The sequence below is a fragment of the Pan paniscus genome, chromosome 1, assembly GCF_029289425.2.
Source record: "Pan paniscus chromosome 1, NHGRI_mPanPan1-v2.0_pri, whole genome shotgun sequence".
NCBI lineage: Eukaryota > Metazoa > Chordata > Mammalia > Primates > Hominidae > Pan > Pan paniscus.
The window spans coordinates 113,941,136-113,959,026 of record NC_073249.2 but is presented as its reverse complement, the minus strand read 5'-3'; the positions used below and the strand labels follow the sequence as shown (position 1 = coordinate 113,959,026).

Here is a 17,891-nt window from a genome sequence, read left to right as displayed (position 1 = left end):
TGTATGTGTGACTCTGCAGAAGAAAACCCCTCCATTTCTGTTGCTGTAGGACTTTGTTGCAATTAGCTTGCTGAACTTGATTTTCTCTTCGAACTGTTGTGATTGCTTTGTACATCCTATAAATAATTTACCCCTGATGGTACTAAACGACTACATTAATGGCACCTCTGGCTCCACATGATATCAAGGACATTAATAATTCATCATTTATTACAGCTACATCCTTGTAGATTAGCATGAGTGGGAACTGAGTTTACAACATTGAGATCAGGCCCTCTGAGAGACCTTTACTCCTCTGTCATCATATCTATAAATATTCAGATATTAGTGGTGTTAGAAAATAAAGGGAGGACTGTTACAGAGCTAGACTTTAGGTTAAGTTTATTAAGCATTAGGTTTACAGCCTGGGCAACATAGGGAGACCCCATTTCTACAAAACAGAATAAATTAGCTGGGCTTGGTGGCATTTGCCTGTGGTCCCAGCTGTAAGGAGACTGAGCTAGGAGCATTGCTTGAGCCTGGGAGGTGAAGGCTGCAGTGAGGTGTGATGTCACCACTGCATTTCAGCCTAGGCAACAGAGCTTTAGATTACTTCAAGTTCTTAAGTACATTTTAGGGATATTTGAAAGAGAGTTCTCCATTTCAGGACTCCTGCTTTTTTAAAAAAAATTATGCAAACCACCTGGAATTAATGGACATTGGGAAGGACAGTGAGAGACTTCAATTTTTAAAATCATCCAAATCCATATTCCAAGAGTTTTAAATCTGGTATTTGAAGTCTTCATTTATTTGTTTATTTTTAATTTTTTAATTTTTTTGGGGATGGAGTCTAGCTCAGTCATCCAGGCTGGAGTGCAGTGGCACGATCGCAGCTCACTGCAACCTCCACCTCCTGGGTTCAAGCGATTCTCCTGCCTCAGCCTCCCGAGTAGCTGGGATTACAGGTGCCTGCCACCATGCCTGGCTAATTTTTGTATTTTTAGTAGAGACGGGGTTTCACCATGCTGGCCAGGCTTGTCCCGAACTCCTGACCTCAGGCGATCCACCCACCTCGGCCTCCCAAAGTGCTGGGATTACAGGTGTGAGCCACTGCGCCTGGCCCCGAAGTCTTCATATTTTAGTCTTCTGTCTTTTGGGAGGTACTTTTAAAAAAAGAAATAGGAAAGGCATGCTTACGGGGAACACGAGTATGCCTGTGCACTCCTGTGTGCACGTGTCATTTGATCAAATTCCAGAGTGAAATTAGGCGTAAAAGCTAATTTACCCATTTGCAGTAAAGGAGAATAATAGAGTTGATGTTGAATTTTCTTACAGTTTTGGAGTGACTGCACCTCTGAGAATTGTTAAGTGTTGCTTTCGGAAAAAGAAAAACGTTACTAAAGTTGACAGTGCTTACAACCCTAGCGCTTAGTCCACTGCCTGGCACATGGTCCAATAAGTGTTTATTGTATGCATGACTGATCAGATCAATCCATGTAATTCTAGTTAGACACTTGATAACTTAAAACAGTTGTACTGATGCTGATGTATATTAGTTGCTTTCTATGATAGTACTGCTTTGGGAGTATATTTCAGTTCACCTTTAGTGTTTTTCAATCTTAATAAATGTGGGTTTGTTTTAGAGGGTCCAGAGAGCCTCATTATATGGGGCTCTGACCTATGAGGCTGTTTGAAAGCATATATCCTTTCAACAACATTATCCGGTACAGAGGCTGCAAAGCATTTCAGGTATCCTTTGGGTTGCATTGAAAAGCCTATAGGTTCTTCAAAGATAGGAGAAAATTACTCTTTCCCAAAACAGAGGACACTGGACAGTTTTCACTAATACCAAATACTAAGTTATTTATAATGTATAAATTGAGTTTCATTTTATTGCTTTAGATTTCTTTAATAATTATTTTCTTTAAAAATGATTATGTGGGTCAATGATTATTGACAATCATAGGAGAACTCTAGGGGATGAATACAGTCAAGAGTTACATTGCCAGGAAGATTTAGGGTTGGGAAAGGCATTATGAACACTGTTAGGATTAAAATGAAAGCCCTTAATCTGGAAGGGGAAAACTGCTAAGTTATAGTAGTCACCAGATACAAAATTAGATCATATTATGCTAGCCTGCTACACAGATGATATTAGCTCTTCATTTGCCAGACTAACCAGCTTGGAGTAGAATATAGAATATCTAACTTAAATTAGAACAGTTGAATTTCTCCTTGAGTCAAAACACCACAAAACAACAACAAAAAAATCTTTTCACTTATATTTTTATACAAGTGTATGTGTTTGTTGTTTAGTAGCAAGAGTGAATTGGATGAAGTATCTGAATATGAGATTTTTATGTGTAGTGAATTCATATTTTTATCTTTTATATTTTCTGACACCCTCCTCCATTCATGAGTGTCCTTGAGCTGATACCTTGTGCCAGACATCTTGGAATATTTTAGAACTGTTGTGGAAAAGTGATGGTTTAACACACAGCTTTAGTTATGATATGGTGTAAATTAAGCTCTTAAATGAAAGTGGCTAGCTTTTACAGATAGGCCGGCATGAATCTAGCTGAGAACAAATTGTTCTAATGTGATAGAGACATTATTCAAACCTGCATGCATCTGTCAACTGCCTATGGTGGCATAGTGAGATAAAGTGATCTGTAATGTTTCTGTAATGTGTCCCTGTTGCTAGCCATATTGTAACATACAGCACATCTTTTAGGCAGACAGCTTGTGTGGGCTGCATTCCACCTCAGCCTTGTAAAGATGCCAGAAGCTTCAAGGTGAATTTTTAAAGCCTATTTAACTATTTAGACTTGACTAATTTCAGTGAAATCTCTACTGTATCTAATAAAGTACTTGCTAGAAGTGAGATGAAATTTCAAATTTATAACTTTTACTAGTTGTGTGACCTTAGATTGGCCAATCAGTGATCTTTCTATGCCTGTTTCCATATTAGGAAAGTATTTTAAAAGTATTTGCCTCATAAGATTGTTGTGTGGATTTAGCCAGTTAATATGTGTCAGGTGCATAGAAGAATGCCTGCCTGCCTTTATAAATGCTGGCCACCAATGCCGTCATTATTATTAACATAATTTGGGGTGAGATTAATTTCCTCTTCCTGAAGGTGGATTGCTTTTTTTTTTTTTTTTTTTGGAGACAGAGTCTTGCTTTGTCACCGAGGCTGGAGTGCAGTGGTGCAATCTTGGCTCACTACAACCTCACTACAACCTCCGCCTCAAGGGTTCAAGTGATTCTCCTGCCTCAGCCTCCCGAGTAGCTGGGATTACAGGTGCATGCCACCATGCCTGGCTAATTTTTTTTGTATTTTTAGTAGAGATGGATTTCACTATGTTGGCCAGGCTGGTCTTGAACTCCTGACCCCGGGTGATCCACCCGCCTTGGCCTCCCAAAGTGCTGGGATTACAGGCGTGAGCCACCATGCCTGGCCTTTTTTTTTTTTAAAGGAAGACCACATCCCTATCAAGGATGTGGTCAACTTCAATTTTAATTTAGAAGCTCACCATTTTGACTTGTGAAATATATCTTCAGATGTATTTACAGTTAAGGCATAATACATAATCACTACAGGGAATAAAGAAACTCTTTAAATACTGCAATGGAATGATCTAAGATGTATTATTGAGTGAAAAAAGCAAGGGGCAAAATGTGTAAATTGTTGTGTCATTTCTGTAAAAATTTGCTGTACATGCATAAAATATCCAGAAGTCTGCACAATAAATGGCATATTTTCATTTGTTGTTACTGGGAAGGGGAATTGGGTGGCTGGAAACAAAAGTGGGAGACTTTTTACACTTTTTGATTATTGGACCATGTGAATATATTCCCAAACTCAGAAGCTACACACACATATATAAATACACACACGTAAAGTAAAATAGCTATTTTGAAATTCAGATACATTTTTATTCATCCTTTATAAACATTCTTGTCTATACTACTCAAATTGACATTTAAGAGGACTTTTTTTTTTATTAAAAAATTTTTTTTGGCTGGGTGTGGTGTCTCACGCCTGTATACCCAGCATTTTGAGAGGCTGAGATGGGCAGATCACGAGGTCAGGAGATCGAGACCATCCTGGCTAACACGATGAAACCCCGTCTCTACTAAAAATAGAAAAAAATTAGCCGGGTATGGTGGCGGGCGCCTGTAGTCCCAGCTACTTGGGAGGCTGAGGCAGGAGAATGGCGTGAACCTGGGAGGCGGAGCTTGCAGTGAGCCGAGATTGCGCCACTGTACTCCAGCCTGGGCAACAGAGCGAGACTCCGTCTCAAAAAGAAAACAACAAAAAAATTTTTTTTTTTTTTGAGACAGAGTCTCGCTCTGTCACCTACGCTGGAGTACAGTGACGTGAACTTGGCTCACTGCAACCTCTGCCTCCCGGGTTCAAGTAATTCTCCTGCCTCAGCCTCCTGAGTAGCTGGGATTACAGGCGTGTGCCACCACACCTGGCTGATATTTGTATTTTTAGTAGAGATGGTGTTTCACCAGGTGAGTCTTGAACTCCTGACCTCAGGTGATCTGCCACACCTGGCAAATATTTGTATTTTTAGTAGAGATGGTGTTTGCCAGGTGAGTCTTGAACTCCTGACCTCAGGTGATCCGCCTGTCTCAGCCTCCCCAAGTGCCAGGATTACAGGCATGAGCCACTGTACCTGGCCAAGAGGACTTTTTGTATTTCTATTTAGTTTCTTTTTTTTTCTTTAGGTCTACTTTCCAGGACTAAACTAAGAATGATATTTTGTCCTCTTTCAGGGATTTGAGTCATAATCAGTTGTCTAACTGGAACATCAGCTTGGAATCACAAACATTACAGGAAGTGTAAGTTATTTTTATTTATTTAAAGTTATGTTAAATTCCTGAGGGAACTTAATAAATTGTGATTTGTGGGATGTTTAATCCAGAGATGCCATAAAAAAATTGAAGGAAAAAATTAGTTAAAAGAAATTATTTGAAAACCTAAAATGTTTTCTTTGGCTTTGTTATTATCAGACTGTCTTGGCATTGGGTTGGTGATTTCAAGTTGCAGGCTGTGGGGGAAATATTTTACCTTCCTGGGGCTAAAAGTAAGATTTACGCCTCTTCAGAGTAAATGTGTTTTGATTTTGGCCAAGTTTTCAGCCAGTGAAACTCTGTTGTATAACCTTTTTAAATGTCTTGACATGTTATCTAAGATTGGGAGCATCATGTCTAAAGTAGATTTATATGAAATAGAGTATTCTTGATATTGTATGAGAATGTAATGATTGATAGAATTAAGTTTTTCTCTTAACTAAAGTTTTTCCTTTAATACTGAGATGTATTATGTAATTTTGGAAGGAGTTTTCTAAGATATTATTAATATTAGTTTTTGCGTTGTTACATTCCTAGAGGCACAACCGTTAAGGTATATAGGCCTATTTGCCTCTACAATTAACACCATCAGAACCCTGAGATTTACTTTCCTTTTTAATTCTTTGCTAACAGGGATAACTTCTTCATGCTCATTGTCTCTGCATTCTCTCCTCCTGGCCCCAGATTCACTGCTTCTAATACATTGTGGATGAGTACACAGTTGACAAGTTTGTTAGCTGAAAGAGTAGGCACTGAGGAAAGGCCTGAAAATGCTTCAGTGGGAAGTGCATGAGCTTTATTGCATGGACTTTGTAACTTTGGTTGGTTTCCTGAAGGTCTTTACTTCTGGTTTCTTTTCTGTGTTCTAGATTGTTGAGGTTGTTCAGTGACTAAAAACCAGGTTAATGAAATGTGATTGTATTAGATTTGCTACTAAAACATTTGAGACAAACTGTTTAAAGGGCTGCTGGGATCAGATGCAACATGTTATGTTATCTGTAACATTAGTCATAGGTTCCATCTCTGGGTGGGCTGATAAATTTCATCTGTGGTCTCAAGTAACACTCTAACATTTGTATAGCTTTAGAAAAAATATATATACATTTGTGTGTGTGTGTTTATATATATTTAGAGAAAGAGAGATCTGGATGGACTGATTATGCCTTCTTTGTTTAAGGACTCAAATTAGCTGCCATAAACCCAACTTATTCAAAGAACTTTGCTTGAACTAACAATATTTAATGTGCAAAATACTTCGTAACCTTTCTGATATTAATATCAATAGTAGATCAACACTATGAAAATACATTTCTTGGCCAGGCATGGTGGCTCACGCCGGTAATCCCAGTACTTTGGGAGGCCAAGGTGGGCAGATCACCTGAGGTCAGGAGTTTGAGATCAGCTTGGCCAACATGGTGAAACCTGTCTCTACTAAAAATACAAAATTAGCCGGGTGTGGTGGTGCATGCCTGTAATCCCAGATACTCAGGAGACTGAGGTAGGAGAATCACTTGAACCCAGTAGGCAGAGGTTGCAGTGAGCCAACATTGCACCATTGCATTCCAGCCTGGGCAAAAAGAATGAAACTCTGTCTCAAAAAAAAAAGAAAGAAAATACATTTCTCATTAAAACCTCTAATTTCTCAATAAATACATTTTTATTTTCGTCTAACTCATTCTGAGTCATATTCTTTTTCAAATTTGGCACCTATTCTAAAGAATATATGTTAGCCAGAAGGTAGAATCCAAGAGGTAATATTTCCCTCACTAAACATTTAAATCTGTTTTTCCTCTTGCCTAGGAAAATGAATTACAATGAACTAACAGAAATCCCGTATTTTGGAGAACCTACATCTAATATTACTCTACTTTCATTGTAAGTTAGTAAGTTTTCAGGTTTTTTACTTAAATTATGAAAAGTATACATTTTTTTTTTTAAAGCACATATATTGTTGATTCTAATTAACATTTTTGTGGCCTGGGGTGGATCAGTGGCAGCAGCTTCATTATAATCTTTGTTTTACAGAGTCCATAATATAATCCCAGAAATAAATGCACAGGCGCTCCAGTTTTACCCTGCTCTGGAGAGTTTAGACCTCAGCTCAAATATAATATCAGAAATCAAGACATCTTCATTTCCTCGCATGCAGCTTAAATATCTGTAAGTAACACAGATTAAATTAGATTTACTTTAAAGCACATGTTTATGGGGACTGTTGTGGGGTGGGGGGAGGGGGCAGGGATAGCACTGGGAGATATACCTAATGCTAGATGACGAGTTAGTGGGTGCAGCGCACCAGCATGGCACATGTATACATATGTAACTAACCTGCACATTGTGCACATGTACCCTAAAACTTAAAGTATAATAATAATAAATAAATAAAAATAAAATAAAATAAAGCACATGTTTATTATTCATCAGTACCTATCCAAAAATATTTGGTTATTTATTGTGCTTTTTATATGCATATGTGAGACAAACCTAGAGTTGGTGTGTTGGGTGGTTGGCTTTGCCACTCACCCCACAAGCCCCCTAAAGAAAGATCGCACTATTGTCAGAAAATATTGATAGATATCAAGGGTAATTTTGAGATTCAATTTTGTTTGTTTTTTTTTGAACCAAGCTTTCTAAAAGGTAAATAGAGATTTGTTAAACAATGGCTTACTGTATATAATGATAATTAGCATGTGTGCCAGTGTTTTCCAGTTTACAAAGCATATTCACACATGCTGTTTTGTAACAACCTAAATGAAGTAGGTAGCCTCTTAATTTTGTAGATGAAGAAACAGAGCAGTTAAATGATTTATAAAGTTGTGGATGGGCATTAAGTGATAGACCTGGGGGCTTAGACATAGATTTTTGGCAGCTTTCTAGTGGTAGAATTTTTATTTTACTAAATTTTTTCTTTTGTTATTATCTTGTTTATTTTAGGAATTTAAGTAATAACAGAATAACCACCTTGGAGGCTGGTTGCTTCGATAATTTATCAAGTTCCTTATTAGTGGTAAAGTTAAACCGTAACCGAATTAGCATGATTCCACCTAAGATCTTCAAGCTGCCTCACCTCCAATTCTTGTGAGTAACGAAATAGACGGATTATAAGAAGATAGTTTTTTCTTACAGGGTCTTTTTCTTTTTAATTTAATTACTGTTAGAACATTTTAGCAAACCAATTTCCTGACTGTAAAACTATTTTTGTTAAAGGGAACTTAAAAGAAACAGAATTAAAATTGTGGAAGGTCTTACATTCCAAGGGCTTGACTCCTTAAGATCTTTGAAAATGCAGCGGAATGGAATTAGCAAACTTAAGGATGGAGCATTTTTTGGCTTGAATAACATGGAAGAACTGTAAGTACTCGGGACTAGAGGTGATTATTAGGAAAGTAGTCTGTTTGGGACTTTTCAGTGTCGAATGGCTAGGGTAGTTGTTCTGATTATAGAGATACATTCATTCATTCCCTGGTCACTGATGTGAAGTAAGTGTACATAAAACCTTTAAAGTTTTGTTAGCTAACTGATCAGTTTTGAAATAATTCTTACAAACTTCTCATCTAAAAAGTTTATATATATATATATATACTTTTTTTTTTGAGATGGAGTCTCACTCTGTTGCCCAGGCTGGAGTGCAATGGCGTGATCTCAGCTCCTGCAACCTCTGCCTCCCAGGTTCAAGTGACTCTCCTGTCTCAGCCTCCTGAGTAGCTGGGATTACAGGTGTGTGCCACCAGGCCTGGCTGATTTTTGTATTTTTAGTAGAGATGGGGTTTCACCATGTTGGTCAGGCTGGTCTCAAACTCCTGACCTCATGATCCACCCACCTTGGCCTCCCAAAGTGCTGTGATTACAGGCATGAGCCACCGTGCCCGGCCAAAAAGTTTATATTCTTAATGTTTTGGCTAATGAAAATTATCAGAATTTATCCAAACAGGTATACTATACCACTTGGCCTGTTGGTTTTGTAGAGCTCCTATTTTAGACAGTCTTACTACCTTCTAGCACTAAATCTCTTTTTTTGTTGTCGTTGTTGAGATAGAGTCTTGCTCTGTTGCCAGGCTGGAGTGCAGTGGCACAGTCTCGGCTCACTGCAACCTCTGCCTCATGGGTTCAAGCGATTCTCCTGCCTCAGCCTCCCGAGTAGCTGGGACTACAGGCGTGCGCCACCGTGCCCAGTTAATTTTTGTATTTTTAGTAGAGATGGGGTTTTACCATGTTGGTCAGGGTGGTCTTGATCTTTTGACCTTGTGATCCGCCCACCTCGGCCTCCCAAAGTGCTGGAATTACAGGCGTGAGCCACTGCGCCCGGCCAAGCACTAAATCTTAAATAAGATATTCATTTTTATTGAATAGAATTGGTCAGCTCAGTTGGGTTGAACAAAGGTATATGCTTCTCTGGGAAAAACTTAAGATTTAAAGCTAGTTATTGAACTGCCTTGTTTTGGAACGTATTTTCTTCTCTTTCTCTAATTCTGCAGAGAACTGGAACACAACAACCTTACACGAGTGAACAAGGGGTGGTTGTATGGCTTGCGAATGTTACAGCAGCTCTATGTGAGCCAGAATGCTATTGAAAGAATCAGCCCTGATGCATGGGAGTTCTGCCAAAGACTATCCGAACTGTAAGTGTTGGATAGCATTTCACTGGAGGCAGTTAAGACTAGAGCAGATTGGAATAAATCATTCCCATGGGCAGTAATGAGATGTAACATCCCTCTTTACTAGAAATTTGTAGAAAGCTCTAAATTTACCATGTAGATATAATAAGAATTGTAAGTTGAACCAAATACAATGAATTCCTTACCTTCCACATTTCTTGTTTTCAGTGATTTGTCCTATAACCAGCTGACCCGCCTGGATGAATCTGCCTTTGTGGGTCTGAGCTTATTGGAGAGATTGAATTTAGGAGACAACAGAGTCACTCATATTGCTGATGGTGTATTTAGATTTCTTTCCAATCTTCAGACATTGTAAGTATATCCATTCTCCTTTTTGGTTGTTGTTACTGATTTTTTTAGTACAATAAAGCAAATTAATTAAAACAACTAATCAGTCTGCAAATTCTGTATGCTAACATTTTGTGGTTCTTCTGTCCTATGCCTCAGAGCAAGACAGTCTTATTTGTCTCCATCCCCATAAAAATCCCAATTCAGTTTGTAGTTTAATTCTGAGTTAATCCCATAAGCATCAAAGCATGTCTTATTGTGTTAGTTGCTGTGGAATAAAACACAGTTGCTAGTGTCAGGAGAGCAGTCATTTTCTTGTTCCTTTGACTTTGACAATACACCAGAGCTACTAGTTCTCATTCGAAAGGATGCAGGATGTGTAGTGGGAACTGCCGTGGTAGGAGACCAGTTCACTGTTACTGGTTTGCTACATGACTTTGGACAGAAGAAACTAATACTTATTATCTGATATGTGCCAGGCACTTTCAAATACTAGGATGATACTGCTGTTTTCCATATTAGGAGGCTGAGGTTCAGAGAAATTTAAATAATTTTCTCTAAGTCACATAGCTTGTAAATGTTGGGCCAGAATCAGATCCCAGGTCTGTTTGATGCTAAAGCTCATGTCCATTTTATCATACTAACAGAAGAACAAAATCACTTAGCTTTTCCTGGCCATCATTTTTTTTTCTCCTTTATACGGTGAAGGAAGGATATAGGATTAGATGGTTGCTAAAGGCAGTTTCCACGCTAAAATTCTGTGGTTCTGTAAGTTATTCAATTTACAGAATATAAGAATGTGTTTTTATGAACTTTATATATTTATATATAAATATATCTAATTTTAGAATATAATTTTATTAAATGAAGAGGTATTTTAATGAACTATAGTAATCTCAAACACAGAGCAGAATAAAAGAAAACAAAGAGTAATTAGTAGAATTTGTAGATTCTTAAGCTTCCTGAATAGAGGACTTTGTGGTCATTAGGTTTCGAGTTGAAATGGTTCAGAGAAGAGGCAGGTTCCCAACTTGGAGACCTAACCATCAATGAGAGGGAAAACAAGATAATTTTGTGAAGGGCATATACATGCACAGGTGTGTATTTGATTTTTTAAAAAATTCCTTTAGATTTGGCCTTGAAAAATTAAAAGTGATTGTATTTTTCCTTTTCCTATATTATCAGAAGTGAAACTGGATCAATGCAATCTCAGAAACTTAGATGTAGCTGCAGCCTTTTGGCAGTTGAAGGGATGGCAAATAGGTTATTTTAGTATACCACTGATTATTACTTTTAGAATTAAAGTTTAGGGAAGTAATAGCAGAAGTAAATGGTTGTGTAGTGCCACAGAGATAGTTAAGACAGAGTTAGGATCAAATCTGGGGAATTCTGGCTTTAGCCTCATGCTCTTGCCAGGGTAGATACAGTTCTTAATTTGTTGAATGGTTTCTATTTATGCTGTGCTGTGGAGGAGGGGGAAAATCCTGAAGAGTTGAGCCATTGGTTCTTTCATTATTTATTCCTTAGTAAAATAAAATGAGCTTTATTAGCTTTTCACTTAAAGAAAGCTAAGTGAAAACAGGGATCTCCTCTTTACTGCTAATCACACAACTCTACATATCCCTTATAAAGTAGAAAGCTTTGTGCTTTATTATGAGATGACTTAAGGAAGCAAAAGCGATTAAATATTTTTAATTATATGGAAATAATTCTTTTATCATAACATGATGTGGTACAATTGCATTTCCTCTGAGAATGGAACAGTGAATTTTAGGAGATCCATACTTTCCCTTTGAAAGAAAATCTGATGACACGCTAACACATGGGTTTATCATTTTTGCTTCCCATGGGGCATCTTTAATTGCTCTTGAGCAATGAAACTGTATTGATATTACTCTCTGTCAGCCATTGTAAGTTCAAGGTCCCAGAGGAAGGCTTGGGTCACCCAGAAATCCCGTTAATCTGAAATCAGATTTATAAGCCATATACCCTGCATCTTGAAACCCTCCTGCTCTTTTCAGGACCCTGTTTATAATTTTTAATATGCTAACATAATGAAGGGCTCTTTGCTTGGAAGAGTAATACTTTTAGCAGGTTGCTTTATTTACCAAGGCCAGCTTAATTCTTAGCTTATAAGAATCAGTTCTTACGTGTTTATTACAGATATTTCTTAAGAAGCAGAGTTGAGCCTTCATCATAAATAACTGTTAAAGTAAGGGTCAGAATTAGCATGTGCACCTTGACATCACCATACCAGGATACTGCTCAATGTTGTGATGGTTGTATTGACTAATAGAACCTGTCTTTCTCTGACATTTTTGTAGAGACTTAAGAAACAATGAAATTTCATGGGCCATAGAAGATGCTAGTGAAGCCTTTGCTGGACTCACAAGTCTCACTAAACTGTATGTATTATAATATTTATGTATGTCTACATAGGCATGTTTTCAAGAACTGGCTGTAAATATGATTGAATTATGTTTATTTCATATGGCTACAAAGTCTGAGCTTTCTGACACTCTGGGAGCTCTGTGGGGTTTCTTTGTTTGTTTGTTTGTTCGTTTTTTTGAGACTGAGTCTCACTCTGTATCCCAGGCTGGGATGCAGTGGCGCGATCTCGGCTCACTACAACCTCTGCCTCCTAGGTCCTGGTTCAAGCAATTCTCCTGCCTCAGCCTCCTGAGTAGCTTGGATTACAAGCGCATGCCACCACGCCCAGCTAATTTTTGTATTTTTAGTAGAGACAGGGTTTCACCATCTTGGCCAGGCTGGTCTTGAACTCCTGACCTCGTGATCTGCCTGCTTCAGCCTCCCAAAGTGCCCGGATTATAGGTATGAGCCACTGAACTTGGCTGGTTTTTTTCTTTTTTTTTTTTTTTTTTTGAGACAGGGTCTTGCTCTGTCACCCAGGCTGGAGTGCTGTGGTGCAATCACAGCTCACAGCAGCTTCAACCTCCTAGGCTCAAGTGATCTCCCACCTTGGCCTCCTAAGGAGCTAGGACTAAAGGTGTGTATCACCATGCCTAGCTAATTAAAATTTTTTTTTTGTAGAGACAGAGTCTCACTATATTGCCCAGGCTGGTGTTGAACTCCTGGGCTCAAGTGATCCTCCCACCTTGGCCTCCCAAAGTGCTGGGATTATAGGCGTGAGCCCCCATGCCCAGCTAGTTTTTTTGTTTTTGTGTTTTTTTGTTGTTGTTGTCGGGGCACTTTTTATTGAAAAAGCATTCCTGTGGACACTTAAAGAGAAGTTATTTATGGAAGTAGAATTTCTATTCAAGTAAAAGGAATGCATTGAGAAAGTAGAGTAATGTGTTGGTAATCTGTTTAATTTGTAGTTTGTTTAATTGTAGGAGATTTATGAGTAATTTATCTAGCAGAAGTAGAGCATTCTCTCACACAAGATTTTAGATCTTTTCCCATGAGAAGAATTTCTCCAAAGGTTCACACTTGTCTGAATTTCTTTCATCTGACAATCTTTTGCTCTGAATGGAGACATGAGGAATATAATGAATTTAACATCTGAAAATTACCAGTTTATCAGTGGTCAAGATGGTTGTTCACCTCATTGAGCTTTAACATCTTGATAGACACTTTTATGCTATGTTTTGCATTGATTAATAATTAAATTTCATAACTTTCTTAAAAATGCACGTTCTCATCAAATTGTACACATTAAATATGTGTAGTTTTTAGTATATCAATTGTACCTCAGTAAAGCTGTTAAGTATATAAAAAAGTACGCTAGGCTTATTTTCACTTTTTATAGGTAAATGTTTAATGAATTTAATTTTGTTTAGTGGAGAGCTTTCTTAGAAAGATCTGTTTATATTTCAGAATCTTACAAGGAAACCAGATTAAGTCAATTACAAAGAAAGCATTCATTGGTCTTGAATCCCTTGAGCATCTGTAAGTATTTTGCATACATTTTGCTTACTCTATAAATAATCTTTGCTATTAGCAGAGGTTTTCATGACCATGTAAAGTGTTTATGTAACTTGATATAGAAATGGTGACTGATAATGTTTCATTTCTCTTTATTTCAGAGATTTGAACAATAATGCTATAATGTCTATCCAAGAAAATGCTTTTTCTCAGACTCATTTAAAAGAACTGTAAGTAACTTGTCTTTTTAAAATCACCAGTTGGATCATTGTTCCTGCTTGTTGTGCTTAAAGTGTGATGGGAGTGACCCAAGTTATTTCCAAAAGCACACAGTTCAGGCAGGAAAAAAGAAAGTATTAATACTCAGTTATTTAAGCGGCTGGAGGTAATTTTAAAATAGCCAACATTGAAAAGCCCAGAGTGTGTGGCACCAAGACCTTCTGTTTTGCCTGTTCTACCAATGCTTATAATTAGGAGACCTCAGCACTGCTCCTTATGCTTTATGTATACCCTACTGTTCCTTTTTGGATTATCAGAAACATGTGTTACCAGTTCTTAACACCTTGTGTGGGTTACAATAAAGGTATTATGTGATTTTGTTTTATAGTTTCCGAGGTGATTTAACAGTTAGTATAATTGTCAGAGACGGTTCTCTAACCTGTTCAAACTACTAAAATGTCAAAATAGACAAGTGTGTGTATGTATCATTTTATACCCTTTTTCATTGATGAGTTTTAAAAATTGTTCTTACTGGTTTCGAGATTTCCCTAGGGGATTGGAGGTTAGTTGGGCATTGGTATTATTTATATTTATATATTTTTATATTTTTTTGGAGACAGTCTTACTCTATCCCCTAGGCTGGAGTGCAGTGGTGCGATCTCGGCCCACTGCAACCTCTGCCTCCTGGGTTCAAGCGGTTCTCACCTCAGCCTCCTGAGTAGCTGGGATTACAGGCGCCTGCCACCACACCCGGCTAATGTTTGTATTTTTAGTAGAGACAGGGTTTCGCCATGTTGGCCAGCTGGTCTCGAACTCCTGACCTCAGGTGATCTGTCTGCTTCAGCCTCCCAAAGTGTTGGGATTACAGGCGTGAGCCACCGGTCCCACCTGGTATTATTTTTAAACTCTATTGATTCAAATATGCAGTCAGGGGTAAGAACCACTAGATTATAGAAATTATTTTGCCTTGCCTGGGAAGCTACTCAAAGGATACTCTGTGGAGCAGAACTGGTTGATGAGAAGATAAGGATAGAAATGCAGAATAAGCCTTTAGAAACTTTTAGAACAATTTGACATTACTGTGACACTTTTGTTGTAGTTTATAAAAGTATTAGTCTGCAGTGGATTGGAAATTTAAAAGACTGGTCCTTACCATGGATAATTTGAGATGCACTGGAAATGTGTGAGTTTTCAAACTGCCTAGGTTCAAATCCTTACTCCATTCCTTACAACTGTGTGATAATGGGCAAACTGTTAGCCTACGACTCAGTTTCTGTTCCCAGAATGGGAATAGCACCTCCCTCAGGGTTATGTGAAGATAAAGTGAGATAACTTGTTTACTCAAATATTTATTCATAATCTGCTATGTAGGATACTGTTCTGGATGATGAAAACATTAGTGCACAAGACAGAGTCGCTGTACTGATAGCATATTACAGTAAATCCTAGTGAGGAAGATAAATAATAGACCAGTAGATATATAATATCTCATCAGGTAACAACTGAAGAAAAAAAAAACTAAGTCAAAGGTATGAAGAGTGGTGGGGATTGCTATTTTAGATAAAGCAGTGAGGGGAAACTCTTTTGAAGATACAGCATTTGAACCAGGACCTTAATGAAATGGCAAACCATGTGAACACTGGGTGAATGGCTTTCCAGGCACAAGGAGTAGGAAGTAAAATGAGTTTAGAGAGTTAAGCAGAGTAGAATAATTAAATATCTACAATTTTTTTGATATTAATCATCTTATTTCTCATTAGTCGTTCTCTTCATTTGTTCCAGTATTTTTTTTTTAATTTAAAATTTTTTTTGAGATGCAATCTCGCTCTTGCCCAGGCAGGAGTCCAGTGGTGCCATCTCAGCTCGCTGCAACCTCTGCCTCCCGGGTTCAAGTGATTCTCCTGCCTCAGCCCCCTGAGTAGCTGGGACTACAGGCGCCCCCCACCACGCCCAGTTAATTTTTTTGTATTTTTAGTAGAGATGAGGTTTCACTGTGTTAGCCAGGATGGTCTCAATCTCCTGACCGCGCCGCCTGCCTCGGCCTCCCAAAGTGCTGGGATTACAGGCATGAGCCACCGCGCCTGGCCTGTCAAGATATATATATTTTTTTACCCCAAACTGCTTTGTTCTAACCTACCTTTTTTGTTGTTCTTGAAAAGCATATCGAATTTACAGTTTTAATAGGTCCAACAATAAAATTATGTTCATATTTTTCTTTTTAAAGAGAGAGTTAGGAGGCAGATCATAATAGACCACGAGGAATTAGGATTTTTGCTTTCTTGTATGCATTAGGAAACTGGAGGGTTTTGAGAAAATGCTCAGCACAGAGCTTGGCACAGAGTAGAAGCTGAGTAATGTTAACAATAAAAACTAAAATTAAAATGTTATGAAAATCATCATTAGTTATTTTCTGCCAGATTATTAAAGTAGATATTTTGATCTGTTGAGATATTTTGAGTTATTTCTCATAGGCTTAGTTTAATTATAAGTTGTGACTTACTACAAATTAGTATACTCCGCCCCCATCCTTTTTTTTTTTGCCAGTGATAACCTGAGAGCTGGCAAGAAAGTTTTAACTGTTACAAGAACTCAGTTTAACATAAAATTTAAACAGTAGGTCAAGGCAAATATTGCAGTCTCAATCTTCAGAGAGTCATTTAGTAATTTGAGAGTTGTCACAAAGATTCTTTGCTTAACCAACCCGTAGGCAAGCCCTTAAACCTTCTCCTAGGCCTAGCTGTGTAAAATCCAATTTTAGCACAGACCCTGTAAAACCAGTTTAGCAAGAACTCTTCCTCATTGTAGACCATTCCCAGGTGATGTCTGATCACCCTGGCCTGTCTTCAGCAAGAATCCTGTTAGGGTTTAGCCAGAGTCTTCCTTACTCTGGATGTTATTTTTTAGTAATTTCACATCCACTGAGTGGGATGAAAGCAAACCCACCTTGCTCCTTGGCTATACTTGCCCTTGCTGTTTCCCTACTGTCTCTCCCTCACTGAGTCGAACCCAGTCTCTCTCCCCAGCTGCAACATCACATTGCCGTGGTCCCTATATCTATTGAGATGATCCTGAATAACGTCTACCTTACCATGCTTTAACAAGTATCACTGAGTAATTTTTTATTTAACAGTTACGGTGCTGTGACTGCGATAGGATCAGATTCATCATTGGACCCCCAGACCTCTCACCCAGGACCCTAAGTGTGCACCTTTGAAGCCATTGTCTTCACTCCTGACTGATAGATCGGGGATCCAATGGTGAGTCAGACTAACGAACCATTGCTCCGGACAAACATCTGTTGAAGCTGGTAAGGAAAGATTTCGATTCTCAAGATTGTGAATATATTCTCTGGAGTTGGGCTAGAGGCCAGACTTCTTTTGAAAGGTACCTCCTGGGCTTGAAGGTCTTCTTCCTGGCTCTCTTTCCTGAGTGGGGTTTATTCCCTGACTCCCTGGACTAAAAGTCCTTGGAACTCTGTGAGGCTACTCTGTTGTCTCTAATGGATCCTACTTCTCCCATGGCAATTTCTCTGGCATCTGAATACCCTCTGTTTGAGCCCCTGCTAACTATATTGCTCCACCACTGGTTCTGTCCACCTCCTCCTTGTTGGACCTTTATTGGCCTGTTTGGAATACTTAAGATCTCCCCAGACCGCATCCTGTAAGCTGTCTTTCTTCCCATTGCTACTGCTCCTTATTCCTCCTCTTACCACCTTTAATGTTCCTTCCAGTTCCCTTGAGCCCTTTGATATGACTCCCTTCAAATTCTTACATCCTTCATCCATCTGTCCACCCACTGCTAGACTTTTTCCTTCTCATTCTGGACTCTTTGTCACTGGGACTGTAGGCCCCCCACCCTTCCTGGGGATCTCTCAGGGGACTTGGGGACTCCCAAAAGTAATGACTTGGGTTGAAAAGGAAAAAGAACAATTGAAAATAGACTAAGTATTTTATCTACACTCAGATGGGCTTTGGAGATATCCAGACAGCCCCTAGATGT

The 17,891-nt window shown here is 38.4% G+C and overlaps 1 protein-coding gene across 1 annotated transcript in view; it reads left to right on the top strand.

The window, feature by feature from the left end:
- LOC117978217 (leucine-rich repeats and immunoglobulin-like domains protein 2) overlaps positions 1 to 17,891 on the top strand; it is a 49,029-nt gene that overhangs the window by 13,540 nt on the left and 17,598 nt on the right. The window contains exons 2-11 of the mRNA XM_055111575.2: positions 4,768 to 4,833; positions 6,646 to 6,720; positions 6,871 to 7,005; positions 7,780 to 7,923; positions 8,053 to 8,196; positions 9,321 to 9,464; positions 9,669 to 9,812; positions 12,113 to 12,193; positions 13,626 to 13,697; positions 13,835 to 13,903. Of these exons, the coding sequence (XP_054967550.1) occupies positions 4,768 to 4,833; positions 6,646 to 6,720; positions 6,871 to 7,005; positions 7,780 to 7,923; positions 8,053 to 8,196; positions 9,321 to 9,464; positions 9,669 to 9,812; positions 12,113 to 12,193; positions 13,626 to 13,697; positions 13,835 to 13,903 (1,074 nt within the window). The remainder of the gene's footprint in view (positions 1 to 4,767; positions 4,834 to 6,645; positions 6,721 to 6,870; positions 7,006 to 7,779; positions 7,924 to 8,052; positions 8,197 to 9,320; positions 9,465 to 9,668; positions 9,813 to 12,112; positions 12,194 to 13,625; positions 13,698 to 13,834; positions 13,904 to 17,891) is intronic.